Source organism: Lycium ferocissimum, chromosome 3 (genome assembly GCF_029784015.1).
Source record: "Lycium ferocissimum isolate CSIRO_LF1 chromosome 3, AGI_CSIRO_Lferr_CH_V1, whole genome shotgun sequence".
NCBI lineage: Eukaryota > Viridiplantae > Streptophyta > Magnoliopsida > Solanales > Solanaceae > Lycium > Lycium ferocissimum.
In genome coordinates, this window is record NC_081344.1 from 27,186,250 (window position 1) to 27,205,363 (window position 19,114).

The 19,114-nt window shown below is 37.7% G+C and overlaps 1 protein-coding gene across 1 annotated transcript; it reads right to left on the reverse strand.

The window, feature by feature from the left end:
* Nucleotides 1–898: 898 nt before the first annotated feature.
* Nucleotides 899–18,912, reverse strand: LOC132050131 (PH, RCC1 and FYVE domains-containing protein 1-like). Its single transcript, XM_059441195.1, has 8 exons — nucleotides 18,439–18,912; nucleotides 16,565–16,651; nucleotides 15,601–15,702; nucleotides 15,210–15,272; nucleotides 14,899–15,090; nucleotides 3,734–5,746; nucleotides 1,828–2,081; nucleotides 899–1,177 (listed from the first exon to the last, which is right to left on the reverse strand). Exons 1-8 carry the CDS (start codon nucleotides 18,487–18,489, stop codon nucleotides 1,057–1,059), a joined length of 2,883 nt encoding a protein of 960 aa, XP_059297178.1. The 5' UTR covers nucleotides 18,490–18,912; the 3' UTR covers nucleotides 899–1,056.
* Nucleotides 18,913–19,114: the final 202 nt, after the last annotated feature.

The following is a 19,114-nucleotide window of genomic DNA, read 5'->3' on the forward strand; positions in this document are numbered from 1 at the left end:
CTATGTTACTTTTTGGAAGGGAATACATATTTCAACTGTAAAACTTGGATGATAATCTTCAAAATATCCTAGTATCTCATCTGTTTTCACTAGATATCTCTATAGAATGTCATTTTTTTTAGCATCAGTTCTTAAACATTCTTGGAAAAGAATATGCCAATAGTTGTTGGGTATTGTATATGGGTGTCAATATCACATTGATTACCTAGCGATATGAACTTATTTGACCGCAAAGAGTTTAAGAAGAAAAAAAAAGACTTAAAATTTATTGTCCTAAATATGTCATGTCATTTATATGATCATAAAAGCTTCTCATTAAAGTTAAAGGAGAAGTTTAAGTCAAATTAGTTTCAAACATAGAGAGAACTCAATTCTTTTTTGAACGACCTAAAGAGGAAATGGAGTAAACCGAGAGGTATTAATCAATAGTTATTCATGTCAAGGATTTCTTTTTATTCTATTCGGGCAATTTGCACGATTTCCCTTCATACAAACTGGTCTTTAATTTTTGGCCCTCAATTCGCTGGTCTTGAATTTTTGCCCTCGCTTAAAAAGGTGACCGAAATATCCCGAGATTCTGGGTTCGAAACCCAGTAGAGTCAAAAATAATAATATTTTCGCAAAGCATAGGTTTCTACGAACCTATGCCGGAGATGACAGACTTTGCCTTGTAAGGCAAACTTTTAGCTATGCCTTAAGGCAAACTCTACTGCATGAGGCAGACTTTTTGTAAAAGTCTTGCCTTGCGAATTATTTTTTTTTTTTTTTTTTTTTGACAGAGCGGGAGTTCAAACCCAAAAACTCAGGATATTTTCGGCCACCTTTTTAAGTGAAGGGCAAAATTTAAAGACCAGCAATTTGAGGGACAAAAATTAAAGACCACCCCAAACGAAGGGTAAGCCACGCAAAAATATGATTCGATTATATGGACAAAGGTAAAATTGGTTCGTTCGTACACATCTAAATCTTTGTCTGATGGACTAATGACTTAATGAACGTGAACCACTCATCAAACTGGTATAACTTACATTTAAATTTAGAAGAAAAGAGTAACTCCTAAATCTTGGTTATATCTTGGCTCATATTCGTATATCCTTCAACATCATATTTTCGATACACCCAAAGCTGGTTCTCTTCCCACCATTTGTTTGCTTCCTTCTTAGTGAACTCTTGCCAACTGCATAATGCAACACAAATAAGCAGTAATAATCAAAATTGTAAAACTAAAGGTGTCAAATTTAGCCCATAAAAAATATAACCTAATAAGTGCAACAAACCATGACTTCCGGAAGGGATGCATTTATTATATAAAAGGTCAACGCGGGCTTGTTCGTTGAGCTCGAATATTGGGAAGCCTACGTAGTTCAAAATTGAGCTAGGCTAATAGAGTTTGTTCTAAAAACTTAGCCTCTAAAAACTTGGGGCACTTTTGGGAAGCCTATGCTGTTCAAAATTTACCCATTAGAGAACATTATCAAAATACAAGATATATTTTACAGGTTAGGTTGGTTAGGTACAGTCATATCATGACAAACGAAAGTAAAGCTTTGGTCAGTTTGATTTGGTAATTAAATTCTTTTGGAAAAGAACAAATTAACAAATAAAAAAAGGACTTTGAGTTGGACGTTATAACACATTGTTTTATCCAAATTAACGCGCTTATCTTGAGCCAAACAAACTTCAGCCAGGTTATGTTCCAACCTGTTTTAACCCGCTAAAATTTAGCCCAATTGACACCCTTAAATTAGCACATTGCTAAGTACTTTATTTCATATGCATGAGATCTATGAATTAGGCTAATGCAAAAGAGTTTGTTGTGAAATTTACCTGAACTTGACTCGCTTGATTTTCTTATTCCCAGTAGGCGATATTGTGAAAGTGATTAAGACACCAGGCTGGCACTCTTCCACCCATTCAACTTCCAAATCATCAGCATAGTTTTGTTTTTTGTTATATAAGGATCTTTTGTTTTTGGAAAATACAATTGGAGAAGCCAATAGGCTATCAACTTTTCTATCTTCCACAGCCTCATTCTTAGTTTCTCTTCTAGCAAAATAAAGACTCTCTGACATTGTCTGAAGCTGCAATAACCAAAACAAGATAGTAATAGACTAAAGGCTTTGCATTCTGAGCTACTAAAAGCTGATTTATCAATCCTAAAATGACAATATAAAGTTGGCGTTGAACCTGTACTTATCAAAAAGACCATCTTATTTATGTATAAAACTATATGCAAGTGTGATCTCCAGTTAGTATCATGCAGTATAGGATGCAGGAGGTACCCTACTGTAAACTATTCCAATAAAACAACAACATACCCAGTGAAATCTCACAAAGTGGGGTCTGTGAAGGTAGAGTGGACGCAGAACTTACCCCTATCTTGGGTCGTAGAGAGGCCGTTTCCAGTAGACCCTCGGTGTAGATTGCTTCCAACAAGTAAAAGAAACTTTTTTTGGTATTTTTCCCTATCCCAGTGAGCACATCAAATCTTCACTTATTTTTAGAGACAAATTATTCAACCCAGTGCATGGTTCGAAACTAAATAATGGATCCACCCCTCTACCCTTCTCCACTTAAATATCAGGCTTTAGTCAATGGCAAAGTTAGAACCCGTGACGTGCACATAATCCACACATTACAAGTTGTGCTCTTACCACTAGACCCCAGGGCTCAAGCTCATTCTTTTCTTTTCCCCTTTTGATCAGTAACTCCATGTAATCAGATTGTTTTCTCTCCTGATCCAGGATGAACCACCAAAGAAGGTGATCAAAGTATATGTAGTATGATTCTTGAGTTATCATAAGTGGATCTTCACAAATAAGAGTTATATGAGAAGGAAAAAAGTTAAACAGCCAATTTTCAAGGATACGATGAATCTGGAGTTTGAAGGGAATGTAATTCTTTTTCCTGTTTCTTTTTAGTGGAGATGAGTACAGACATGGAGATTTTGGCCAACTGTCACAAATTAATGATTAAGGAAATCAGCAGGCATAGCCTTCATTACGACAACTTTTCGGCAGAATAATTAAACTAAAAACATCTAGTCTTTACTGAAAGAGTTTCATAAAAACCTTTCACAAATTAGGATTAGGAAAAGGTTTTTAAGTTTTCCAAAGATGCTTAATCTAAGAGATAGAAGATGTACAATATTTTTATTCAAATGGAAATTGGTAAGTTAAACATTGGATGTTTGTTTACCTCACAAATTACACCGAATAGATGTGTTTACCATAGTTACCCAAAAAAAGGTTTTTGCTATAGTATCACCTTTCAAGACGGATCATTTCAGCATCTAAAAATCAAATAAATTCCACGTCTACATGGTGTCACACCGTATTGAATTGCCAACGGTTTACGCTGACCCTGAGCAATGGTCACACTTTATTTGCTTCCAAGAAAAAACAGAGGATTGAAAATCATTACTAGCTATGTATGTTTGGTTATGTGAATACAGAAGCATACTGAGCAAGTAAAGAGAAAGCCACTGAAACCACTTCGGAAGCACATTCTTTTTCCAAACTGCCTAACCTTCAGCTTTTTCTCAAATTTATACATAGTTAATAAAGTTCAAGCTAAAAGTAATTTTCACATAAAGAATAAGCTTTGTGTTGACTTGTTTCCACACAAGGAGACAACTTGCACAGGCATGCTCATAAACATGACACAGAACTGCATCAACAATTAAGGTCGCCTTAGGCAAGTATTTAAGAAAACCAGCTATTGGGAAATGTACCTGAGTTCTTAGCCTGGAAACTTCTTCAAGGAGGAACTTATTTGATTCTGACAACTTTTCCTGCATAATTAGCGCAGATGAAGACACAACTTTTGGTTCTGGAGGAACCTTCAAATGAGTTGGGTAAGCTAAAGCCTTTGAATTTTGAGTTCTCGTGTGGTGTCCTCTTCCTCTTCTGAGAAATTCAGGACAAGGAACTTGTCCCCATCTTGGAAAACCATCCAACAAAGATTCAATCAGATCTAACCAATGCTTACTTTCCTCTACATTGTAACATTGACTGTTGTCACTAGAATATCTTCTTGTTGACATCATTCGACTTGATATACTATTTGACTCTTCCCCCTCTTCCTTCTGAGTTATCAATAACGGTCTAGGGCTATGCTTTTCCTGTCTGCTCGATTGAGCAAGCCTTTGCAATTGGCAGAAACAGGGATCACATACCCAAAAAGCTTTAGTTTTGTCCAGGCCCAAGGATGCATTTGTGGTTTTCTTGTTGCAGCATGCACGGCAAAATAAAAGACCACAATTGTAACAATTCTGCTTCTTCCTTCTAATCCCAAAAGCCATGCCACATCCTCTGCAAACTGATTGATCAGTACTTGATATGGATTTATGCAAACATATTGCAGCAGTGGAATTTGATCCGCACACAATTTGTTCCACTTGCCTGTCTCTTAGAGCCTCAACCAAGGTTGGGCAATCTCTTTCTTCTGTATCACCTAATCCTAACTGTCCATTTGAACCTTTACCCCACGTGTAGACATTTCCCTTAGATGTAAGCACAGCGACATGATATGATCCTGAAGAGATCCATGTAACAAACTCGTCTTTAAGTTTCCCTTGCACCGCGACTACTGATTCACCTTTGGCTTGTGGATTACCCAGCTGCCCGTGCTTCGAGCTTCCCATTGTATAAACCTCTCCTGTTCTAGACAGGGCAATGGTTAAGGTGTTTGCACAGGCAACTTGAATGAAATCATGATCCACAAGTTTAGCTACACATGTTGGTAAAAGCTTTCTCTCATTATCGGAGCTGCCAAGCTTTCCATAATCCCCATCACCCCATATAAAAAGCTTCACACCGAGATTGTTGAATTTAAGGTGATGAGTAGATATTTCGACTAATGCAGCCATATGCCACGGTCCACATGCAACAGATTTCACCCGCAAACCTCTAAGGGACTCAACTTCTTTGGGGTGAGCCACACTTTGAAGATTTCCGTGACCAAGAACACCAAAAGTTCCATTTCCATAAGTAAACAATTGTCCAGATGTTGAAACAATTCCTGTGTGCCATTCCCCACAAGCAACGTAAGATATTTTCACACCATCCAAAGAACCGCAAACTCTATTTGGCAGCCAATTATAACTTCTCATCTTTGTTTCAGCACCAAAATTGTCACCCCATGTATACAGTTCACCAGAAGTTGTCAAGGCACATGTATGGTATTCACCACAACTGACAGATTTTACATGAACCCTGTTAAGGGAGTCGACGATTTTTGGGCGTGGAGTGTCCATAACAAGTTTATGTCCAAGCCTTCCGTTCTTTCCTTCACCCCAGCAAAACACTTCACCTTGTTTGGTGACTAAGGCAGCATGACTCCTTCCTATTGATATCGTTTGTACATCAAGCATCGTAGTTGACTCCAGAAGTTTCGGTAATAATGCATCCACCTTAACTTCCCCATACCCCAAATATCCTCCTTCTCCACCTTCTCCCCAAATAAAAACATCCCTTAAAACATATTTTCCTAGTAGTCTTGACTTGTGAGTGGACGATAACGATGGAGTAAACATATCATTTTGGATAATGCCATCACACAATGCTCTTTTCTGGCTTAGATATTTTGGTTCCAAAGATGAAGAATTTGTGATAACATTATCCATTCCGTCGTGCACACTTGATAGGCTTGATTGCGGAAGAAAGATGTCATAGGGACGTGATAAGCCATCACAAGACCACTTCTCTGAAAATGATTGAGCGGGACTCCCTGATAAGCTGCGAACCTTAAAAAAATAAATTTATATCATTTTTAGAGTTATGGAAAAGCACCTATACATTTTGTCATTTCTGTTAGACAGCAAATACAGTTCAGATCACATTATAACAAGATACAGCCAGCCAAAAAGGAAAATGACAATTGTAGAGAAACAAAGAAGGAAAGGCATGTTGCTTTTACAGATACTTGAACTATAAAGTCAAAAAAGAAAAAGAGATAAGCATCCAGTTTCAAGGTATAAGTATCTGTAAATCAACAGAAACATTTTGAGAAAAAATAGAATACCAGTTTCAAGGTACATGTCTCCTACTCAACAAAAACATTTGGACAAAATAGAAAATACAAGACACAAACCCGTTATGCAGAAAAGGCCCTTAATAAAAATGTTATAACCATGAGTTTATGGTTTTAGCTTTACACATTACTTTCTATAATTCTCACGCCGGAAGAGAATACAAGTTGAAAATTGTCAACTGGCAGCTACTTAGTGGAATTAATAGACAACAGACATCCTTAATATATGACTTTTTCTTAGTCATGAATTAGGAGATTAATATAAGGATGTATGTGGTTTTGTTCGCACACTTGCGGAAATGGAAAAAAGAAAATTTACTCCCTCTGTTTCAATTTATGTGAACCTATTTCCTTTTTAGTCAGTGCCAAAATGAATGACCTCTTTCCTAATTTGGAAACAAATTCACTTTATGAAATGATTTACAGCCACACAAATATTCAAGACTTATTTTGAACCACAAGTTTCAAAAGTCTTCACTCTTTCTTAAATGTCATGCCCAGTCAAATGGGTTCACATAAATTGAAACGGAGGGAGTATAAGATACATGTAATAGACTAAGTATATGTTAGAAGACTACTGAAGCTGAAACAAGAGTGGATCGAACAAACCTTGGAAGCAAAGGTTTTCTCATAAAATAAAAATGAAAAATGTGCCACACATCAAAAAGGTCGTGAAGGTTAACGAGGTAGAGGATGATTGATGAGTTATGTTATGTTGTCGTTTTGATGATTTGACAAACATGTTAAGGACCAGGTCCTTGATCAAGTCCCTGGGCACTGTACGAAACACGACAACTAGAAAAGCTGTGTGCACTGTTCTGACTAGCACAACTGCAGTGGCAAGCTGGAGGTCAAACCTGTAGCTAAAGGTCTCTATCCATGGTCACATGCTTCTCACATGTTCCTCACTTGGCCCCCTATACATACAACATGTTGGTATGGTTTAACCTAACACTTGAAAATCTAAAAAGGCTATTTTTCTCTCAAGTGCAGCCGCCACTCCTCTCAAGGTGCTCTCAAGAACAAAGCCTCAACAAGCCAAAGGACCAGATCCCTGAATTGAAGATGCTTTATGTCCTTAGGCTGTTAAGTCTTTGTTCCTTTGTTCTATAAATTGTAAACCTACTCTTCTCTTTTAAGAAGCTGTTTGTAGGTGCTTGAATTCTCAAGGGCTGCTTGCAAGAAGTTTATCTTCACAAGCTTTTGAGTGATACACTAGGCTAGAGTTAGTCTAGGTGTATTGTTTTGAATTCTCAGAAGTTGTTTGTGGGCTGTTTGCCTACTTAACCTTTGAGTGGTAGACTTGTCCAGGGATAGGCAAGGTGTATTAGTTTGCTTGGCTAGAGGTAGTCAAGAGAGAGTTGCTTACAATAGGGTCATTGTCAAGGAGAGGATTAAGAGTTCAATTCCTAGGTTGCGATAGGTTGTAATCTAAACATTGCTCGGTTAGTGAAGTTGGAAATCGTCTTTTGGGGTATGTCGTGATTTTTAATCCCTTGAGCAAGGAGTTTTCCACGTAAAATATCACACACTTATTTACTTTCCAGCATTATCGTGAAAGTCCCTTGATTCGGACTAAGTCCGGACCGTTTTGGTGAACTTCGGATCGTGAACTCAGAAAGTGTGAACTCATAGGTTCTATCAATTGGTATCAGAGCGGGTTCTTTCTAAAAGGGTAATACCTAGAAAGGATCCTCATCATGGCTAGTTCACCAAACATGAAGAAAGGAGAATCTTTCACAAGACCACCAAGGTTCAATGGAGAATTCTATGAATGGTGGAAGGCAATAATGCGGGATTTTATTTTGATCGAGGACCCTGAGTTGTGGTATATTATTTGTGACGGCACTCATGCTTCTGCCGAAGATTGTGAGGTTAAAGAAAAGGCAGATCCAAAAGAAAATGAAGAAAACAAGAAGCAAAGAAGGAAGAAGAAGAAGAAGAAATGTGTCAGATCACAAAAGAAAAGTGACTCAAGTGGAGATGAGTTTGAAATGATGCAGATCCTTTGAAGGCTTGTCAAAGTTAAGAAGCAGCAGCAGAAATGTCAAAGAAGAAAAAGAGAAGTACCAGGTACCTGGGGACAAGCTCAACTCAAAAACGAAAGCTGACACCTTGGTTGAGGAAGCTTTAGCTGTCTAGGAAGACTCCTCAGATGAATCTGAAGATGGTAGGGATGCAAGGAGAAACAGAGAAGATGTTGAAAGCAAACCAAGATGACCGAGACTTGGTCCTCGAACAAAGAAGAGCCTGTTACCTGCCTGGGCGAGGAGACATCTAGTTCATCCATTCTATCATTACTTGGGACCCAAGCTAGTTTGGGTTCCTAAGTTCTTGTAAGTAATTGGATGAGAGGGCTGGAGTGAGAAAGGAGCAGTCAACAAGGTGTTGGTGAATGTGACTGCTCTGAGCGCAAAATTGAAGAAATGGTTAATCTTATCTCACTCAAGGCCTTGAAAGGTGGGAGGATGTCGAGTGACAACATGAAGAGATAATGCACTCTTCATGTGAGCAAAAGTTGGCAAGACACTCTCTCATGGATTTGAATGTGCGTACCATCTTTGAAGGGTTGAACTGCAAGTGTACTAAGTTGGGGTCAGCTACGAGGAGGTCAATATAGCCAATCTTGTCCTGTCAACAGATGGATACTTGGTCCCTATCAATGATGTGAATGAGAAGGATGCAAGTTCTGGAGGATCGGGTCCATATGATATCAACAACAAATGACAACAAGTGGTGTGCTAAAGATAAGACAAGGGTAATTTGTGCGTGCTCTGTCTCTAGAACTCCTCACTTTCTTTTTGGGAAAAGAAAGACAAGACCCATGAAGATCTGTCAAGACAATGCTGATGATAGGTGGTATTTTCATTAGGCTTGTGCTTAATGATTGTGTGTTTGAGATCTTGTTCCTGAGGATTCACTGTGAGTTGGTTAGTGCAAAAAGGTGTTGAATTGTCTAAAGAGATCTGAGTGCAAATCCTTCTGTCTCAATGATCGTGAGAAAGACTTAAAAAGAGCTCAACTCTAAGGGTATGAAAAACTCCTCCTTGGACTTTTTAATAAAGTCCTCTGAAAAGGAACGAAGATCACAAAAGCAGAGGAGGACAGAGCGTAAGGCTGAGATAATAATTCAAGCAGAGGATAGCAAAGGAAGAAGGTACAGCCAAGTGTCCAAAGAATGCAAAAGAACCTGGTCCCTTCAGTATATAGGACCTAAGGTTCCTAAGCTATCACTTCAGCTTGATAAGGTTGCTCACTTCTCAAGGCAAGCACGTTGAACATCAAAAGTTCCTCTTAAAGATGACTTGAGAGGAGAGAAGAGAGGGATGTCCAGCTCATGGACAAAAGTTCTGAACAAGGGATGATAAATAAGGAAAATCGTCTTCTGTGTTTGCAAACTTGTAAACCATCAAAAGGCACCCTACTTCAGTGCAATCAAGGATTTGCACAAAGGTTTAGGAGGGACGATGTTAAAATCCTTGAAGTGTCAAGCAAATTTTTGTTGTATCCAAAGGATAGAAACCACTTCTTGTCAGGAGACAACACAAGCCTGTTGGATATGCTGAAGTCCCTTGAACTAAGTTCTTTATGAATTTAAAGAGCACTCATGGAGTGGAGTTGAATATGCAATTAGCGATGTCATCTAAACACTTGAAACGATGCTTGAGCTACATAGATTGAGTCAGTTGAAGCTGTGGGTGTTCAAAATCATCTCATGGCTCCTCTATGAATGGCTATGTTGAGAAAAGAGGACAACCTAACATTGGAGACATTACACTCTTCAGAGTTTTTGTCTAAGCTGTCTTCATAAAGGTCAAGGGATCAGGTCCCTATGACTCAGGTTAGTAGTCCTTTCAAGCATTTACATACTTTTTAATTTTGCCTAAGTGCCATGTCATCATTAGTTCCCGCTTCTTTTTAAGCCAAACGTCTCTTTTCTCTGAACCGACCCGGTTGTAAAAGCCTTTTTGATCAAACCAATAGAAATTGGTTCCTTCCTCCCATATAAGCCATTTTACACTCTTCTTTCCTTTCTCTCACATAATCCCTCAAACCCTTACACTCCATCAAATCCTACTCTCCTCTCCATCTCTTCGCTCAAAATAGACCATGTCTAACCTTGAGTCCTCATTTTCTGTTGGAACAGAAATCAACCCCACTCTCTCACCTCCCAAAGAACCCACTCCAACAGACCCACTATCATCCTTCCTTTCTCAAAAAGGTCACATTTCTACCATCCAAAAACCCAATGTACTTTCACCTAAACCAGTTGTTCCTGGTCCCTCTAAAACTCAAGAGAAACACAAATCAAAAGTTTTTATCTCTGAATCTACAAAACCCTCTTTGCCTGACAACCCCGACGACTCTGACATCAGTGCCAAAACCGCTACTACCTCCCAACTCTTTGGTCTTACGGAAGAAACGTTTGATAATGATGATAGGATAGAGGTGTCAAGTCAAAACAAAGGTGCTGAAATCTATAGGTTAGTAGAGGTGATGCATGAGAATGAGGAAAGGGTTTTAGAAGAACAACCTCAAAAATCAGGAAATTCCAACCCCTTAACTAGTACAGAAGAAGTAGAAAGTACCATAAAGGTCGATACTGTGATTGGTAGTTGTGAAAAAGAGGTGAAGTTGTCTGTAAGGGATGTTATCTTGGATACCGAGTTTGAAATAGGAAGGGTTGTGTCAGGTGATGCAACAAATGAAAGTGAGATAGTGAAAAAATCTAGTAAAAGTGCAGAAGATGTTGCAGTCAATGAGGATAGTGATATTGCTAAAGTGAGAAGTGAAAATGTGGATGTCTGTTTAGATAATGCTGGTGATAACCTTGATGACATCTTACGAAATATCGTAAGTGATATTGCTGAGAAAGAAGTGGTTGAAAGGGAATCTGAAAAAGTAAGTATGGAAGCACAAGAGAAACCTGGAGAGATTGAGAAAAAGTTGGTAGAAAATGAAGTGGAACAGAGGAACAGTGGTGAAACAGAGTATGTGGATAAGGGACCTGGTCCCGAGGAAGACTGCTTGGATCTTGTACCCCTGTCTTCCATTGTTGTACCTCTGGAAGGATGCCCAGGAAGAGAACCTGGTGCCTCAAAACTATCTGGGAAGGGAAATACTACCAAGAGTAAACATATTGCCAAAAAGAAAATTTTCTCACAGTCTAGCAAGAAACCTTTCACTATCAAACTCAGAACTCAAGCACAACCTGAGTTGACCCTTCAGACTGATAAAGAGAAGAGTCCAAAGAATAGAAGAAGATTGGTGAAAATGGCTGAATTAAGTAGGTCAAGAGACAAAGAAGAAGTGGTGAATGCGGTTGAGACTCAGGGAAAGGAAGAAGAGGAGTCTCCCCCGGAAAGAAAAAGCTCCAAAAAGAAGGTGAAGTTGCGGATTGAGAAAGATACTGCTGAATTGCACAAGTCTCAGAAAATCTCTAAATCTCCAAAGAAAAGGCAGGGCATTGAAATTGAGGAAACAGGTCCATCCAAAAGGAGAAAGGTGGAAGTCAAGAAGGGACCTGGTCCTTCACGACAGGGAGCACTTAAGAAAAATGAACGAGATTTTGAGAATTAAGAATCTGAAAGGACAAAAGGTGCTACTTGGAAGAGTGCTTGATCCTAAAGTAGTTGGGCATCAGGGATTGAATGAATTGATGGAAATCTTAAAAGCTCAACAATGGGACCATCTATTTAAAGGACCTGCTCTTGCCTATGAGAAAGAGATAGTAGATTTCTTCGTAAATCTGTCGTACACTGACAACCATACCTTGGTGTGCAGAGTTGGAAAGGTCGATTTCACTTGGATGAAACTCAGCTGGGAGAGATTCTAGGTGTCCCAACTGAGGGAATGAAAATGCTGGGAAATGACAAAAATATCAAAGCCTCAGATGATTTCAAAAGTTTCATAGTCAAGATTGGAGAGCAAGTGACCACCGATACTCTGTACAAGAAGCAAATGAAACCACAATATCAGCTTCTCTTTGAGTTGGTTAACAAGGTGGTACTGCCCAGAGCTGAGAAAAAGTGCATTGCATCTAAGAGAGATCTGTTCTTGATGGAGGTTTTGGATGAAGGACACTTAGTCAGTCTACCCTCCATCATGATTGAGCATATGATGAAAGTCGTAAATACAAAAGACGGCAAGCATGGTCTACCTTATGGTTTCCTCCTGACAAAAGTTTTTGATCACTTCAAAGTTGCTACTGGGAAAGCTACTAAAGGGATAAGGAAACAGATGTTCTCTTTGAGCACACTAGAGGAATGTGGCATTGTGCAAAAGAAAGGGAGAATAGGAAGCACCTCTACTATCTCAAGTCTCATTGAAGCAAATGAGAAAATGTTAGCTGTAATAGAGAGGCTAAAGGTTGAAAATGCCTTGTTAAGAGTAGAAAATATTGAGTTGAAGGCTGGAGGACCTGGTCCTAGAGAGACTCAGACAGCAGAGGTTGCTAAGTTAAGAGGTGAAAATGAAAATCTGCAGCAGAAAGTTGGACAACTTCAGGAGCAGATATTGGAAAATCACAGAGCTGCAGATGCCAGGCTAGACATGATGCTCAAAGCTCTCAACCCAATCAAACCTGCAAACACACGATCCGTCTCCCTCTATCCTTTTGGACCCCTCTTTTGTGTTTCTTTTTCTTTTCTCTCTCTTGCTTAACCCTAGTCCTACTTTTGTAAAATCTTTTTGTGGCCTGTAACAATGACTATGGCACTATGGCAACTTTATTTTGTATATTTATGCTTCAACTGACTGCTAAATCTCAATGACAATTGCTCTGTTTTGTGCATATGTTTTCTCCTTCATATTGTTCTGGTTGTTTCTGTTACTGATCATTCTGAGTTGCCCAAGTGGCCTGAGTTAATGTCTTTGAACTTCTTCAGGCTTGTGCTAATCTTATAACTCCTTTCGTTGATGCCAAAAGGGGGAAAATGGGGACATAAACAAATTGATGTTATAAACAAATTGATATTGCAAAGCTGTGAAAGGTTTAAACATGAAGAATGAGAGTCTATTCTGCAGGGGTACCTGGTCTCACAGGTACAACTAAGCGTTCTATGAAGAGGAACCTGTTTCTCAGGGGGAATATCAATTACAAGTTTGTCATCATCAAAAAGAGGGAAATTGATGAGTTATGTTATGTTGTCGTTTTGATGATTTGACAAACATGCCAAGGACCAGGTCCTTGATCAGGTCCCCTGGGCACTGTACGAAACACGACAGCTAGAAAAGTTGTGTGCACTGTTCTGACTGGCAGAACTGCAGTAGCAAGCTGGAGGTCAAACCTGTAGCTAAAGGTCAATATGAAAAGATGAAAGGTCTCTATACATGGTCACATGCTTCTCACATGTTCCTCACCACATGCTTCTCACATGTTCCTCACCACATGCTTCTCACATGTTCCTCACTTGGCCCCCTATATATACAACATGTTGGCATTGTTTACCCTAACACTTGAAAATCTAAAAAGGCTATTTTTCTCTCAAGTGCAGCCGCCACTCCTCTCAAGGTGCTCTCAAGAACAAAGCCTCAACAAGCCAAAGGATCAGACCCCTGAATTGAAGATGCTTTATGTCCTTAGGTTGTTGAGTCTTTGTTCCTTTGTTCTATAAATTGTAAACCTACTCTTCTCTTTTAAGAAGTTGTTTGTAGGTGCTTGAATTCTCAAGGGCTGCTTGCAAGAATTTTATCTTCACAAGCTTTTGAGTGGTACACTAGGCTAGAGTTAGTCTAGGTGTATTGTTTTGAATTCTCAGAAGTTGTTTGTGGGCTGTTTGCCTACTTAACCTTTGAGTGGTAGACTTGTCCAGGGATAGGCAAGGTGTATTAGTTTGCTTGGCTAGAGGTAGTCAAGAGTTGCTTACAATAGGGTTATTGTCAAGGAGAGGGATTAAGAGTTCAATTCCTAGGTTGCAATAGGTTGTAATCTAAACATTGCTCAGTTTAGTGAAGTTGGAAATCCTACCGGAGTAGGTCGTGATTTTTAATCCCTTGAGCAAGGAGTTTTCCACGTAAAATATCTTGCCTTATTTACTTTCCAGCATTATCTGTGAAAACAGTTCAGGGACCAGGTACCTTAGACTATTTTGGTGAACTTCTAGATCGTGCACTCAGAAAGGGTGAACTCATAGGTTCTGTCTATGATTCAAAAAAGGAGTTGAGCTCCCAAGACCAATAGATATCTACACTGAGCCGTTAAAGATTGATGTCTTCCAGAACGACTTTTGGAATGACAAATCTAGTTTGAAGGGGGTGTTGGATTATTGTACTAGATTCATCCATAGTACATCAATTTTTCTTAGTTTATCAATTAGGAGATTAATATAAGATGCAGGTATAATTTTATTCATGCAATTGGGAAAATGGAAAGAATTGAATTAACTTAAGATATATGTACTAGACTAGGTACATGTTAGAAGAATACCTACAAGTACCTAGGTGCTATAGGCATTTTATTAAAGAAAAGTGAGTGAAGTAATAGAATCATATTGTTGTGCACTCATCTTCAAGATAATATAATTGATTGAGAGTGCTCGTCCTTCCAAATTTCTAAATTTTTTTTTTTTTTTTTCATTCCTTATTTATATTTATAAATCCTTTTCAATCCTTAGTTCTCTGTTACAAATTCAGTGCCATAGCCACCAGTCCGTTCAAGGATGAGAAGTATAACCTTTGGGAGTACATTCATATTTGACAAGGCCTTGAAAAGATTGAGTTTATTCACAAAATTTCACTGATGTACTACTAAAGAACAATCTCAAATTAGTTTCTGAATAAATCAAAATCACAGGACAATATCAAAATAGCAGAAGATTGCACAGGGCAAAGCGTCCCTTAATAACAAGGTGAAGCATCAAGAACCTGAGAAATTCTGCTTTTCTTCACTGAAAGTCCAAGATTATGTTTTCTCCGCATATAACCTACTGGACTACTGATGCAACTTTGCACTCCTCTTTTGCTTTTCATATTTTCCACCAGTCCATGACGACTCCGAGATATTACAGCTCTCAAGCCTAGAAACCACGTCGCAGCCTGCATTCTGTCCTTGCATATCTGTTATAGATATGGAGAAACCAAAGCCACAAATCCTGGTCAGATAAATAAGAGAACTAAAGACTATATATCCATGTATAGTAGCCTTCAGTTAATTTTGAGACTAATGAATAAGTTACCAGATCAAGAGTGTGGTTGCTGTTTCCATATATTAGAGAAATGCATTGACTATCCATCTCTGTCTGAAGTTGTTTCTGTTGATTTACCTTATTAACAAAATATAACACTCTTATCAACCGAAAGGAAATCATATAATGTTAACTATAGATCTCGATTAGAACCATCAGCTTATAAGTAAGACAAACTTCACTACTTAGAGCCCGTTTGGATTGGCTTATAAGTTGGCTTATAAGCTGTTTTCAGCTTTTTTGAGTGTTTGGCTGGCCAGCTTAAAGTCATTTTGTGCTTAAAAAATAAGCTCAAAAAATAATTGGGCCCATTTGATTTACAAACTGAAAACAGCTTATAAGTAAAAAAAATAAGTTGGACTACCCCAACTTATTTTTTTACAGTGCTTATTAAGCCAATGGCTCCACGGATGATATCTGTGACTGCGCTTAAGCTCAGTTGGTTTTCCTTCTCCCCAGAGTACCAAATCAAAAACTTTTCATCCTGTCAACAAAGTAAAACAAAAGATTATTTAGCTGATATCTTAGCAAAAGCAGCAAAAAAACACATTTGTCTTTGGACATATTAAACATTATTCAGTAATCAGGATCAAGGAAGCACGTATAGAATTTCCACTATCACCGTTTCCTTTCAAAAGCAGACTTTTGTGAAATAGTTTCTTTAATTAAACAAAAAAGGAAAGATCAGAATGATTGGAAAAAATTCTTCTGAAAAGGAGCTTGATATTGTATTAATGTGTTAACTTCAAAATCCACATAATGAGTGAAAACTGAATAAGTTTAAAATTTCCACACTAACTTTATCATGAACTTCGCGTTTTCAGGAAGTTCCACAGTTATTCAGACTCCTAAACAATGGAGATAAAGAAGAGTAAGGAGAAGTTACATCTCATTAAATGAGGGAAATTTTGTAAAACAGCATATAGAACAGAGATAGGAATACATGAGAAAGGATGTGCCAGCTTCCATGTTAGAGAACTCATTTGGCTCTAGAAATATCAGTTTAAATGAAACAATTCCCCTTTAGGAGTAAGTTTCACGTACAGATATGAAAGTACACTTCTAGCAAAATGGAATCTTAGAACTGATAGAAGGAAAAATAAGGATAAGTAGAGCTACAAGTTGTAATGGCTAATGTAAGAGGTTTATAAAGATTCGTCAAGCAAATATGACTTTCAATTGGACTGCACACTGGTGAACGCCAAAGAACATTGATTGTATCTTCTTTCCCAATGGCAAGGTTTTCAGTTATCTTTATGGATATATATTCCAAATACGACACAACTTATTTTGAGAATTTCCTTAAGGGTTGAAAAGCATGAGATATGTTCCATAAAATGCTTTACCGTGGATAACCTCAGAGGGCAGAATCTGGGCTTCCCTCTTCTACCATACTTCAATAGATGCGCGCCCTTCTTCAGTGCAATTATTGCCTGTACAATGTTTGAAGGTCAAGTAAAACAGGAAAAGAATAATATGAGCATAATGATACTTCTGCTTTCTGAAAGATCCTAAGAGCAGCAGCACAACCCCAGAAAACACGACACAAGAAAAACGTACATAAGTTCTTAATGTACAGAACATGTATATTTTGCAAATTATTATTTTCAAAAACTTCGCTAGAATCTAAGAGAGCTTCTAGCTGTTTGAACAAGTAGATAGATGGAAAACTGATGAAGAAATCAGCAAGCACACTAAAAAGCTGAGCTAATTTAAGCTAGGAACAGTTCTAACCATATTGGAATAGAAAAGATAAAGATATGATTCTCAACTACTCTCAAGTTACAACCAGGACCATAAAAGATTCTAAAAACAAAAATGAGATCGAAGAGAGCACAAAAAGTATTTTTTTTTTTTTTAGGTGAAAAGGGAACTAAGGGCCTGTATACAGCTACAAGTAAAAACTTTACTACATTTCTGAATTTGGATACTGCAATCCTGTTAACCAAGATGTTTTAATTTTAACATGAAGTTTGTGATTTTTCCTTAAAGGGCACAAGAATTCGAACATAAATATTGGAACCCTTCACCATAACTCTCCAAAAGGATTTTTCGTTACAGTATGGTGAATCAACCCTCTAAACCAGTATCTGTGTGCTGTAAGATTGCTCAAAATAGTCTAAGGTAATCAATAGAAGGCATAATGTATGTATTGCTAATCTCAAATTTGAAAATAAGCATACTTGCTGAAAGAGATTGAGGATGAAACGGGCGTGTTAGACACACACAAAAATAAATAAATAAACAAATAACAAACCAGAAAACAAAGCAATACAAAATTAAACCACCAAGGCTTATTGTCTAATGGTACTAGTGTAAGTCTTGTGTCAGTTCTCACCGCCCCTTTTTCCCTTCCCCTTCCCTTATCGCCCAATGCAATAGAAAAAGTTCCAAGAAAAAACAACAACAACGACAACAACATACCCAGCGTAATCCCACAAGTGGGTCTGAGGAGGGTAGGATGTATGAAGACCTTACCCTACCTTTGTTGGGTAGAGAGGTTGTTTTCAATAGACCCTCCACTCAAAAGAAGTGAAATCAAAGCAAGATTGATAGGAAAATAGTGACAGCAAAATAGCAAGCTACACAAAGTAAATGAAGCAACAGGTAATAGTACAAATTGGAGAATAGATTCCAAGAAAAAAGTAGTAGTATAAATTTTAAAAAATCCACAAACACATTAGCTATTACAAGTGGGCTATGAGTTTTTCTTTTTTCCTGCTTAGTTTACATTCAAATCTAAAGTTCCCATGTGGACATGTGGTCCAATGAAAAAGGTATCAGCGTTTTTCTTCCATTCTTCAAGCCATGAAACAGGAAAAAAAAAACACACACACACACACACACACAACAACAACAACATAACAGACCATCCACACCACTAGAAACACAGATTTTTTCCACCTACATTCAATGGAAAATTTGTGTTATAAAACATTATTTTCTCACCTCATTACCACCAAACCAGTTCACTCAGAAAACACACGGTGGGAAACATCTTCCTATTGAAATGATGGGAACTTCGTAATTTGTTCGTGTGAAAACACTATTATTCTTTCTTTTCTCACTGATTCAATCAAAATAAACACTAAATATTTTTCAGTGGAAAAATAGTGATTTTTTCGTAGTGCCAGAATTGCAGAAATGGAAGTAAGAAAGAGTGTAGAATCCAAAACTGAGGGGACAAAAACTCATATGAGTAAAGAGAAAAAGTAGAAACCTGTTCAACAGCTCTATCAGAAGTGACAATGAACAAATGCTCGTCACCCATTTTTTCACAAAATCACATGTAAGTTAAAGAACAGACCAAGAATAAAAGAGGAATTTCCAGTTGAACAGGAATTAGTATTTGTCAGAGAGATTATTATAAAATGAAAAACGCTTTACTTTTCTTGGTTAAAATTCTACTCTTATATGATCACTCTTCTTGTCTTGGGGAGAGAGAATTGTGGTAGTGCACGTGTGCAGAGTACAGAAATAAATTTTCCATAAATACATGCAATCTTTATAATTTCTTAATTAAGAAATAGTGTAATCACAACAATAACATGATATGGCCTTTTCCTTTTCCTTTTTTTGGTTATTTTTATGAGTATTTTCTTCCCTATTTTCTAAGTTTTGTTTTTTCCTCAAATCATGCAAAGTCTTGCTCTTTTTAACTCCAGCACTACCTAGATTATCTTTCCTTTTACCTTTTCGTGAAAGAAAAGATTCAAGATCTTCTTATATTCCCTCCATTTTAAGTGTCTTAATTTGACTAGACACAAAATTTAAGAAATAAAGAGAGGCTTTTATAGAACAGACTAAAGAGACCGGTAAAACACTTAAAATGGGACGGAGGGAGTAGTATTTTTCGAAGTAAGTAATTTGCCCTTTTTTGGGTTATCTGTCAATTA

What these genes read in the sequence shown, in the direction of transcription:
- LOC132050131 (XM_059441195.1), bottom strand. Translation starts at nt 18,489, where the DNA reads ATGGGTGACGAGCATTTGTTCATTGTCACTTCTGATAGAGCTGTTGAA. An exon ending in CCATTGGCTTAATAAGCACT is followed by an intron (nt 15,273 to 15,600) that starts GTAAAAAAATAA and finishes AAACAACTTCAG; the next exon opens with ACAGAGATGGATAGTCAATG. An exon ending in AGAAAAGCAGAATTTCTCAG is followed by an intron (nt 5,747 to 14,898) that starts GTTCTTGATGCT and finishes TATTTTTTTAAG; the next exon opens with GTTCGCAGCTTATCAGGGAG.